We start from the raw sequence: 11699 nt of genomic DNA, 5'->3' as shown, positions 1-11699 counted from the left end.
GTAAGGTAACATATTTATAGGTCCCATGGATTAGAACATGGATGTCTTTAGAGGGCCATTATCTTGCCTGCCACATCCATCTTTCTGGAAGAAGTCTACCTGTTTTCCATTTAAAATAAATAAATAAATAATTACCACACATACAACTCAATATCCAAAAACAGACATCCTCTGGTTGTGGTTGGAAGGGATCTAAAACTCCTTCACTTCCCAAGGCAACAACAGTTGGGATAATCATTAGCAGAGATTCCTAAGGCCTCCTCCTACACTGATGTTCCAGGGACTTAGAACTATATCTGCTACCTTAGAATTGAAGCTGTGCAAATGTCTCCTCTTCCTAGTATATGTCTGCCCACTCCCAGGAGGACACACTGGAATCATCGAATACACTGGTGCCTGGATCCCAATACTAGAGATTATAATTTGATTTGAGGATATGGTCTGGGCTTTGGAATCTTTAAAGGGTCCTAATGTGCAGACAAGTTTTTGAGCCACTGCCTCAAAGGGTTGTTGTAAGGATTTAAAGCTCACAAAACATACGATAACTGGGACAGGCCTCATGGCCTCCCACCTGTAATCTCAGCACTTTGGCAGGCTGAGGCAGGCAGATCACTTGAGGCCAGGAGTTCAAGACCAGCCTGGCCAACATGGTGAAACCCCATCTCTACTAAAAATACAAAAATTAGCCAGGCATGATGGTGTGTGCCTGTAGTGTCTCACCTCCTAGGGAGGCTGAGGCAGGAGGAGAACCACTTGAAGGTTGCAATGAGCCAGGATTGCACCACTCCACTCCAGACTGGGCAACAGAGTGAGATGAAGGGAAGGGGAGGGGAGGGGAGAAAGAAGAAAGAAAGAAAGAAAGAAAGAGAGAGAGAGAGAGAGAGAGAGAGAGAAAGGAAGGAAGGAAGGAAGGAAGGAAGGAAGGAAGGAAGGAAGGAAGGAAGGAAGGAAGGAAGGAAAAGAAAGAAAGAGAAAGAAAGAAAGAAAGAAAAAGAAAGAAAGAGAAAGAAAGAGAGAGAGAGAAAGGAAGGAAGGAAGGAAGGGAAAGAAAAGAAAGGAAAAGAAAAGAAAGGAAAGAAAGAAAGAAAGAAAAAGGAAAAGAAAGAAAAGAAAAAGAAAAGAAAGAAAAAAGAGAACATATGATAACTTACTTTTCCTTGCAAGTGTTGGCTTACCAGGAAGGAAACTGATGAGAGTGCCAGGTCCAGGACAGTTTAGAAGGTTTGTCTGGCCTCAGTTTCCTCATATGCATAATAAGGATAACCATATCTAGGCTACAAAATGTTTTACACATGTTTTATAAACTATAAAGTACTCCCCAATAGCTTTTGTACATACACACACTCTCCACCCTCACTTCACACTCCATTCCCCACTGCCTTCAGAAACAGGACCCAAGGTAGTTTTCCTGACCTTTATTGGCACTACAATATGTGAGAGTAGTAGGAGGTGGGAAAAGCCTGAAGGCCTTCCTGACAAGGAGGCAGGACAAGGCCTGACCACCCCAAGAGAAATAAAGAAATACAAATAAGTATCTCTTAGGTCCCAATGCCAGGCAAGTCCAGGAGCATCACATGGTCAATGCAGGATCCACACCCACAGTAGAAAAGTTGGCCTGGAACTACAGAAAGGGCACAAACTATTAAGTTAGACAGTCCTGTGACCTTGGGAAGTTATTATACTTCTTTGAGTCTATTCTCTCCTGTATAAAATGGGGATAGTCATATCACTCCTCTCCACAGAACTAAGGTATAGATGAAATGAGACCAAAGATAAGACGGTAATATATAGAGTAAATAGAAATTGCAGTGAAATATCTTAGAGCTACCCACTCATACTACAAAGAAAGATTGAGTCACTGTGAAGTCTTCCTAAATTTTATTGGCACTGAAATAGAACATGGATTGAGCATAAACCCCTCCAAAAACAATTTTTAAAAAACCCAAAAAGTACACAAAAAACCCCTGAATACAAAATCTAACCTTTCTCCCCAGCCTCCCTAAGGGTAAGTTACTGACTCTAAGGCAGCTATTAATAGATTGCCCTACAATTCCAGGTTTGAATTTAGCCAATATAGGACATATCACCAAGTGAGTGTCAATAATTCACAGCAATGCACACAAGACTCCTCAAGGTCAGGCACAGAGTCGGGGGTGGTGGACAGGGGAATTGAAGGAGGCTCTAAGCTAGGGGCATTGCATGGTGGGACAGGATGGCCCCTTGAGGACTGAACCCTGGGGAGAAGACAAACAGGAATAATAAAAACAAATAACAAGTACTTTAAGAATGAATTGTATGACCTATAGTGACAGATGACATCACTAATACTGAAAGCTTCTTATATTAATATTTTTGGCAAAATGTCATTTTGTAATATAGTATATGCTTTCCAAGTGTGGGGGTGGTAAAGGAATGAGGCCAAAATGATCCTGCCCCAAGACTAATATCTTCTAATGGTGCATTAGCAAGGAAGGCAGAAATCAGTATTTAGATATCAGTAAAATACATAATACTATAGAAAGAAGAAGAGCACACGTGAGACAGAGAAGGAGGTGGATGCTCCTGGGTTGAGAGCAATGGGTGAGGGTGTGGAAGGAACTAGGCCAGAATACCCAGCAGCTCTCTGGTTTACAGCTCCAAGGGACAGAACAGCTGGTGTCAAGACCTGGGTTAGAGGTTTGTCAAACAGAGGCAGGGCCCAGTCACCACTTTGGAGGGGAGTGATGAGAAGGGGATTTTGGTCACGTGAGAGGGTTGAGTAAACTGGGATCAGGGCACAGACTTCTCTCACCATATTCAGCTTCTTGCACTCACTCCCTAGTTGAGCCTACTGGCATCAAGCTCTAGATGCCAAGCCCGGGATGGCTGTGGAGCAGGAGCTGTGGCCCAAGTAGCTCTGAGAGGGGAAGAGACCTAAAACCCCTGGCAGGGAAAATACTGAAGCTAGGTGTGAACATATCCTCTCTTCACAAGAGTCCTGATGGGGCTGACTGAGCTTTTGGGTACTCACCCCTACTGTTATAGCTGGAGAGGATTTGGGGATTGAAGAAGGAAGGGGCAGATCCTACGAAGTGACCGCAGATCTGGAATAATAAGTAAGGGGTAGCTCTGCCCACAGAGCTCACTTTAGACAGGCCTATACTCCTATAAGGAATTGGGGTAGGATCTTCTACTCAGCCTTGCCAGAACAGAATGGCCTTCTAGTACGTTTGGTGAAGCCTCTTGAAGGCACTGTTTCCCCCATCCACCCTGGGGAGAAATTGAGTCCCTAAAGTCAATGACAAGGCTTATTGAGGCTGAGTTTATAACAGGTCCAATCTGGGAGGTAGAAACAAAAATGACTGAATATCTTTTTATCCCTCAGTCATTACAAAGCCTAAATAACTCTAAACGGGATGGGCACCGGGAGGACAAATTTTAGGTCAGTTGACATCCTGGAGCAGATATCCAAGGTCCTGCCTCATTCCCTAAACTGCGTAATACTCTAACCCTGTAAACCTCAGGACCCTGAAGAAGAAGGCAGTGGTAAGGGAGGGGAGGGGAGCTAGCTTCCAACCTACTCCACACTTGACTCCCATAGGACAACAGTAAGTGTAAGGGTATTTGCAAAATCAAGTGGAAAGTACCTCTGGGCTGGGCAAGTAGGATATTCTAGCAATACAGATTAAATGGAACAGAGAAGAGAAAGGAGGTTCCATTGGCACCATAATGAGCCATTCATTTGCCCAGGGAAGTGGGTGGGGGCTAAGGGGCTAGGTTTGGTCCCATGGCTACACTAAATGCTTGGCATGACTCCAGGGCTGCTCTAGTTAGTGGCTCCAGCACAGTATGAGTTAGGTGAGTTAGGTGTAGGAGTGTGGGGACAAGGAAAAAGGGAGGAGGGGTCCCTAGAGGCTGGGTGCCCATTACATGGACTCAAATTCGTCAATGCGCTGCTTGGTGTTGCCCTGCCGGATCTGGCGCAGGGTCTTGTATTTGTCTCGGCCCAGTCGCATGTTCTCAGCATGGATCATGTCATTGGCAGTCTTCTTGGACTCATCTCGCGCATTGGCCAGCTCCGAAGTGAGGGCCTGTGAGGGTGCACAGGAACACAGAGGTCAATGGCTTTCTCTCATTTTACCTCCTGTTATTTGACCAGACTTCTCTTCTCTTCTGTTTCCTTCTTTCTTCCTCACCCTTTCTCTCTCTATATAAATATTGAGTCATTTCCAACTCTGTTAGAACTGCAGTGGGGCAAGAATATTTAAAAAAAATAAAATAAAACAGACTTAGGGGACCAGCTGATAATGGGTACTCTCTGAGAGTAGAACAACATACCAAAGATTCAGGTGGGAATTTTGTCAGCTAGATATTTTCTTAATGTAAGAGGTGAATGTAGTGAGTGGGAGATGGGGCAGAGAGAAAATCTCAAAAAGGGAAGAGATAGCCCAAGGTCTGATTAATAAGGGAGAGGTACCTATCCTTAAAGCTGTCACTTAAGAAAGGCTTGGGCTCCCACACAGCACTGGGACAGGATCTTATACCTATCTCCCATGATGGTTAGAGAATACCATGGGCTACTAAATCAATGCATATAGTCTCCTTGACCCTTGGCCCTACTCGGATACCTTCAGGTGCTTCTGCACACGCTCATTCTTCTCCGCCTCAGTGGTACGTTCCTCCTCACTGCGGTCCTTGGCCATAGCATCAGCCCGTAGGTCAGCACTAGCTTCTGCCCCATTCTCATCCTGCTCATCCTGCTCATTCTCAGCAGGCTCAGCCACATGAGGTGTACTCATGGCAGTCTTCAGCTCAGCACGGGTCTTCTCCAAGTCTTCCTGTACCATCTGGGCCTGTACAGCGACAGAAGGAGAGAAAGACTTTCAGTGAGACCAGTTAAACTGTGGCATCCTGTATATGCCTAGAATGGTCTGGCAAGAGGCAGGTACCAGGTAGGACAAGACACTTCATCTGCCTGATCCTTAGTTTCTTCAGCCATAAAACAAGAGCAATTGTACCAACTTCCTAAAGGTATTGAAGAACTCCAGTAAGTATTTGAGGAAACTATGAGTACCTTCTCCCATGATGCCTGCTGTAGGAAGTATGAAAGAGGGAGGGAGCCAAAACATAAGGAATCTAAGGAGCTGTAACCTATGCATATGGTACCCATTCCCTCAATGCTTTGTTTTACGCCCTGTGTCTTACCTTCTGCTGCCACTCCACAGCCTCACTCTCCTTCTTCTGTCGGGCCATCTCCAGCTGGGAGATTCGAGCTGTCAGCTCTGCCATTTCCAAGGCCTACGGAAAAATTGGAAGCCTGTGAGAGGTGGGCCTTCTGGTCCTCAGGACCCAGGTGTCTTCAACCCAAGTTCCCCTTGGGGACTAGTAAGGGACCTACTGCTCCACTTGCTTGCTGCCTCAGAGACTCTTTTACCACACCACTTCATTCCAGTCCCATCTTTCCTGACCACCACTTCAAGTCAGAGTTCCCCCACCTAGACTGTAGGCCTCCTGAAGACAAACAATATGCCATCTCTGTCCCTTCCTCATTATCTCTCCCCATGCCCCTCTTGGCAAGTATGCAGCTGGGGCCTCAGTAAAGCTTTGGCCATCACTGGGTCACTTCCTGAAGTGGCAGATCCTTTCCTGATATCCTAGAATGCTCAGGATTCCACTAAGACTCTTCCCAGGACAAGTACAGGAAAGACACTCAAGTGTCACAAGGTGATCTGAACAAGGAAAAAAGCTTATGCACACCTTGGGTAAATCTCCCATGACAGCTTCCTCATGAGAGACAGGTCTTGGTTCCCTATATTCCCACCTCCAACAGTAGAGGGGAAGAGTATATGTCAAGGAGTTTGGACCACAGGTTCTTTACTTCTGTGTCACAGAACCCTTGGAAACTGTGATGAAAGTATTGATGCCAAACTGTGATGAAAGTATTGATGAAAGTATTGATGAAAGTATTGATCCCAAAATGCATAGACACAGTTGCATGTGATTTCAGGGAGCAAAGCTTTCAAACAGAGGCAGAAATGGGTTCTAATCCTTATTTAGCCACAACTGTGTGACCTTTGGTGAATCTCTTCTCTGAGCTCTAATTTCCTTATCTGGGCATATTATCTCATATGAGGTTAATCCCATAGGGTTACTGGGAAGAAGAAATAAGTAAGGAAAAGGGAAATATTTCCAACACAGCAACATACAGCAGGAACTCAAGTATGAGTTCCTTTTGTTCCTTTCTCCTTCCCTTTTCTTTGCCAGGCCAATCAGCTCAGATACCCAAGGGTAAAGAAAATGAACAGAAACTAAGGGTTAGGGAAGATTGCAAAAATTCCTGGGCCACACTAGTGACTTCTCAGCTTGCTTCTGAACTAGTTATTTGCTGGAGGCCCATGGAGTGGTAGCCTGCTCTAAAGAGCCAGCATGTAAGCAAAAGTATCTATAAGTAAGTAGGCAGACAAGGAAGAAAGCTCAGTTCCCAAAACCCCAGTCCATCCTACAGCTTTACCAGCTGTTCCTGAGTCTTTTTCTGGTCCCGGGAGGCCTGCAGCAAGGCCTCCTTGGCCTCTTCAGCTTCTTGACGCTCCTTGGCAAGCTTTTCAGCCTCGCTCTGGGCACGCTTCCGTTCCTGCTCAAGTTCCAGAGCCCTACGGGTCTGTTCTTCCAGTTCTGGGCATAAAAGGAGGGGAGAAGGCAGTGAAGAGCACAGAGATAAAGATGACACACTAGCTTCCTTCCTGGAAATGATCCACCCCAGGACAAAGCTGGCAGAAAGTTCTGAGTTCTCTTCTTGCCCATTCTTTTTCTAGTCTGTAGCCACACCTGAACTATATTGTCTGTGTGTACAGCTCAGGAAGAAGGTTCTCCAGCTCAGAGTCAGGTCTGGAAAAACCCAATCTCCAAGGTGACTCCAAGCCTCACCTTGCTGAGCCTTCTTAGTCTGTTCCTCAATCTGCTTCAGCCTCTCCATCAGCTCCTCCTTCTCCCGTTCAATCTTCTCTTTCTCTTTTTCTGCCATTTCACGCTTCTTCTTCTCATTTTCCAGCATAGCACTAGGGAAGGAGATAAAATGGATAGAACAGGATAGTAAAGCTCCATAAAAGCCTGGGGAGGCCAGGCATGGTGGCTCACGCCTATAATCCCAGCACTTTGGGAGGCCGAGGCGGGCAGATCATGAGGTCAGGAAATCGAGACCATCCTGGCAAACACGATGAAACCCTGTCTTTACTAAAAATACAAAAAATTAGCTGGGCGTAGTGGCATGCGGCCGTAGCCCTAGCTATTCGGGAGGCTGAGGCAGGAGAATCGCTTGAACCTGGGAGGCGGAGGTTGCAGTGAGCTGAGATTGCACCACTGCACTCCAGCGTGGACAACAGAACAAGACTCCATTTTCAAAAAAAAAAAAAAAAAAAGCCTGGGGAATTGCAAGGCTTGCTGCCTCTGGGTCTCTCAACCCAACCTTCTCAACACACTCAGGGATTGTGAGTTTGGGCCACCCTCCCTTACCTCTATACCTTTGTCCTCATATCACAGCCCCACATAGGCCAGTGTACACGGGGCCCTGTCAATGTGCCCCTGAGTCAGGAATCCTAGCTCTCCCACCAACCCACTGGGTGACCTTAGCTATGTCACTGCTTTGCTCTTGTTCCCCTATCTTGAAAATGGTCCAATAAGACCTGCCCTATATACCTTGTAGGGAGACAAGTTTTGGCTCTCTGCTGGGATGAAGTGCTTCAAGTCCAGTAATCTCTATGGCTAGTGCATCAGTCCTCAGGTCCAAATCTGTCTGCCCTAAAGCCCAGCTCTAGGCTTCTTTTTCCCAGAGTTTGTTACAAATCTGGAATAGGTATTTGCTTTTTCTTGCCCTAGCACCTCTTCCAGGAACCTTCTTATCTCCCTTGGCTAGGTATTCTCCATCTGAGCCCTCAGAATACTTGGCTTACCCTTCTCCCCACCCCTCTTCTATGTTTTTTTCTCCATAGCAATTCTTAACCATCTTATGTACCACATAATTTGCTTATTTATTATGTTTGTCTCCTCCCCACTAGAATGCTAGCTTCACAAAAGCAGAGATTTTTGGTCTTTTCTTATTCATTGCTCAATAAATATTTATTAAGTGAATGAATGGCATGGCGTTTGTACCTTGAGTTATGTATATATTGTTTTCCCTCTCTCTGCTACTAGACTGAGTAGACTGTGAGGTCCTACAGGGCAGGTTCCTGCTAGATCCAGCTCTGTAAAAACTGCCCCTCAAACTTGGTAAATGTTTTCTGAATAAATGTGAACATTGGTGTCTAACCTCTTATCTATGAAGTCCTAGGTTGGCCTCATGTCCTGACTTAGCAGGCTGGGTACCTTTGAGAAGCTTCCTTGCCCCAGCCCTGGCCCCCCACATCAGTGTGCAGCACCTACCGCTCCATCTGCTTCTGGTGCTTCTCCTCCCGGGCCTGTGCTTTCATCTGCTGCACCTCAATGGTGTCAGGCTTGCGACGGCGCATGTATAGTTCATGGTTCCCCATGCACAAGGCCAAGATACGCTTGTTAATCCGCAGCCGGGGAGCATAGAAGACGAAGTCCTGGTGGGAAATCAGCAATCAGAAAGAATTCGGAGGGCCAGGTGAAGGTGATCTTCTGCCTTCTGAAAAGCTAAATCCAAAAGCACTGAAAAGAATGTTTAATCTAACCTCCTGCACTACAGATGGGAAGACCAATTATCAGAGTGGTAAAGTGACTTACCCAGGGTCAGACAGCAGGCAGACCAAAGACTAGAAACCTAGGTTTCTTGACTCTGAAACCCGTGTTCTTCCCACAATTTCTTTCAATCTTTGCTTATGAAAGCATCCTAAATTACTCTTAATCAAGTTGAAGGATTCAAACTTTCTCTGCTAATTAGGGAACATGCTAGGTCTCAGGTGACCTCTTTTGGAAGCCAAATGACCCCTGACAATACGCTGGTGGGTGCAGTATGGGTGACTGGACTGTTTCTACAATCTCCTGAAAGCAAATCCTAGAGCCAGCCCCTTAAATCCTTTTTGGAACAAGGCAGGCTGTAAATACATATATAAATACATAAATCTCCTGATCACTGCTTGTCCTGGTTGTTGTTTTTAAAATGAGCCCTTGATCTCAGCTGGCTTTGTTACTCAACTTTTTCTGATAAAAGTTGAGCACAGTAGCAATAAAAGAAAACACACAAGAAAATCCAGTGAGTTTGAGTTTGCTACTACAAATACCACTGGACCAAAGTCACCAGCTGACGGGCTAACCGCCATCTCCTCTGCCACTGACCACACACTGCTACTGTCTCATATAGCTTGGGGTGCAGTGGAGGGAGCACAGGCTCTCAAAGTCAAATCACCTAGGTACAAATCCCAGTTCTACCATTTTTAGCTGTGTTATCTTGAACAAATCACTCCATCTCTCTAACCTCAGTTTTGTCAACCATAAAATTAGTATGCTACTTACTACCTACCTGACCATGTTGCTGAGGGTTTAAGGAGACAACGTGTAAAGTCCCTAGCAGGGAAAGTTCAGACACCTCAGGGCTGGAGAAGAATGGTTGAGCCTTCATGAAAAGGGTCAGGCGCAGTATTGTCACTGGGCCTTGTTGAACATGAGGTATCCCAGAAAAGGAGATACTCAGCTCAGTTTCCTACCCTACCACAATCACCAGCTGTCTGGTCTTGTTAGCTGCAGGCTACTGAGTGGGTAAGAAGTGTGGCGAGTGTGTTAGAGAAATGAGTGAAGTTAAAGCACTTTTTTGGTCTTGGAATGCTCTGGAGAAAAGTCTGAGAGGGCAGCAGTCAAGTTCTACCAAGAAGTTTGTAGGATCATCTTGGGATTTGTACTTCTCTGGTCACAGCCATTTCTCCATAATAAAAAAAAGAAATCAAGGGCTGGGCATGGTGACTCACACCTGTAATCCCAGCACTTTGGGAGGCCAAGGCAGGCAAATCACCTGAGGTCAGGAGTTCAAGACCAGCCTGGCCAACATGGCGAAGCCTTGTCTCTACTAAAACTACAAAAATTAGCCGGGCACGGTGCCATGCACCTGTAATCCCAGCTACTCGGGAGGCTGAGGTTGTAGTAAGCCAAGATTGTGCCACTGCACTCCAGCCTGGGCGACAGAGCGAGACTCTGTCAAAAAAGGAAGGAAGGGAAGGGAAGGGGAAGGGAGGGAGAGGAGGGGAGGGGAGGGGAAAAGAAAAGAGAAGAGAAGAGAAGAGAAAAGAAAAAAGAAAAGAAAAGAAAAGAAAGGAATCAAATATGTGAACAGTGTCCACTTTTCGGGACCCCAGGGGCTTGGAAATACGAGATGCATTTGGTTTCCACCCCAGAATCTCAGGGCGGCAGAGACAACGGCTAAGAAGCAGTACTTAACACTGCCTGTGGCTCTCCCTCATCCACAGTGAGGGAGACAGGTAGCAGAGTAGAATCAGGTACAGGATGTCTGCTGGCCATTTTTGGCATCAACATCTCCCTCCATTCCCAATCTCTATCTGTGCTTCCTGTTCGTGCATGTGTGCACACACATGCACGCGCACACACACACGCACACATACACACACACACAAACCAGCAAAGGAAGAGAAAAATAGAATAGCATGATTGCTCATTATAGAAGGCCTTGGCAAGTACCCGTCTTGGTCAGAGGGAGGAATCACTCACCGGGGCTTTTTTGTCAATGGGCTTGATGACAAATTTCTTATCATTGAAAGAGATGTTCCTGATTTCACTCCAGGGGAAGCCTATCTTGGGAGTTAGTCTGTAGAAATGGAAACCAATAATATCAGGACAAGGGCAAGACAAGAAGGGCGTAGAGAACTGGTGGCTTGCCCTCACATCACCCCCAAGCTTCTATGTCTCTCTCTCTCTCTCTCTCTTTTTTTTTTTTTTTAAATAAATAGAGACGAGGTCTCACTATGTTACCCAGTCTGGTCTTGAACTCTTGGGCTCGAGCGATCCTCCCTCCTCAGCCTCCCAAAGTGCTGGGATTACAGGCATGAGCCACCAAGCTTGGCCAAACAAACACTTCTCTCTGGAGGAGGTAGACTCGGTGCCAGCTCAGCCAGTGTCATCACATGCCACCAGGTCAGTTGCCAGCATTGAGTTCACTAAAGGATCTCCTGATACTACAACTAACATATGATTCCTTGTCTCGAGTTTGTTTTGTTATGTTTTTGTTTGAGGCATGGAACTTGTAACAATTCCTCAAGGGAATCCCCAGCCCTATTTAACTGAGTTTCTTCTATCCAAGCTTACAAAAGTTAGAGAAAACGTAAATAATGAACTCCAAGATTCAGCAGTTATATGGAACAATAATCTATTGATCTCCATTCTCACCAAGAGCACACCAAGTGAAAAATATAAGCAAGTGAGATAAGGCTACAGTGAGAGGATTATAGGCCAAAAGCCATTTAATTATCACAGGAGACTAATCAAAATATATCCCGATAAGACAGTCTAGGCCTGCACAAATCAATAAAAACATAATGACTGTCACATATATAATTTTAAGTTTTCTAGTAGCTACATGAAAATAAGTAAAAAGAAATGGATGTAATAAAATTTTAATAAGTTTAATTAGCCCAATATATCTAAAATATTATCATTTGAACATGTAAATAAATATTTTTAAAAATATTAAGACATTTTTGCATTCTGTTTTTCACACTAATCTTCAAAGTCCAGTGTGTAGTTTACACTTACAGCACATC

The 11699-nt window shown here is 45.3% G+C and overlaps 1 protein-coding gene across 3 annotated transcripts in view; it reads right to left on the bottom strand.

Moving 5' to 3' along the window:
* Positions 1 to 1861: 1861 nt before the first annotated feature.
* The window catches only part of MSN (moesin), a 75454-nt gene continuing 65616 nt past the window's right edge, over positions 1862 to 11699 (bottom strand). For 2 of the 3 annotated variants that reach the window (XM_028841824.2, XM_015127583.3), the window contains 7 exons: positions 10651 to 10747; positions 8395 to 8558; positions 6904 to 7034; positions 6491 to 6651; positions 5185 to 5277; positions 4608 to 4832; positions 1862 to 4070 (listed from right to left, as the gene is read on the bottom strand). In XM_028841824.2, the coding sequence (XP_028697657.1) occupies positions 3906 to 4070; positions 4608 to 4832; positions 5185 to 5277; positions 6491 to 6651; positions 6904 to 7034; positions 8395 to 8558; positions 10651 to 10747 (1036 nt within the window). In that variant the 3' untranslated portion in view covers positions 1862 to 3905. 3 annotated transcript variants of the gene reach the window in all.

The sequence above is a fragment of the Macaca mulatta genome, chromosome X, assembly GCF_049350105.2.
Source record: "Macaca mulatta isolate MMU2019108-1 chromosome X, T2T-MMU8v2.0, whole genome shotgun sequence".
NCBI lineage: Eukaryota > Metazoa > Chordata > Mammalia > Primates > Cercopithecidae > Macaca > Macaca mulatta.
This window is presented reverse-complemented; position numbering and strand designations above follow the sequence as displayed.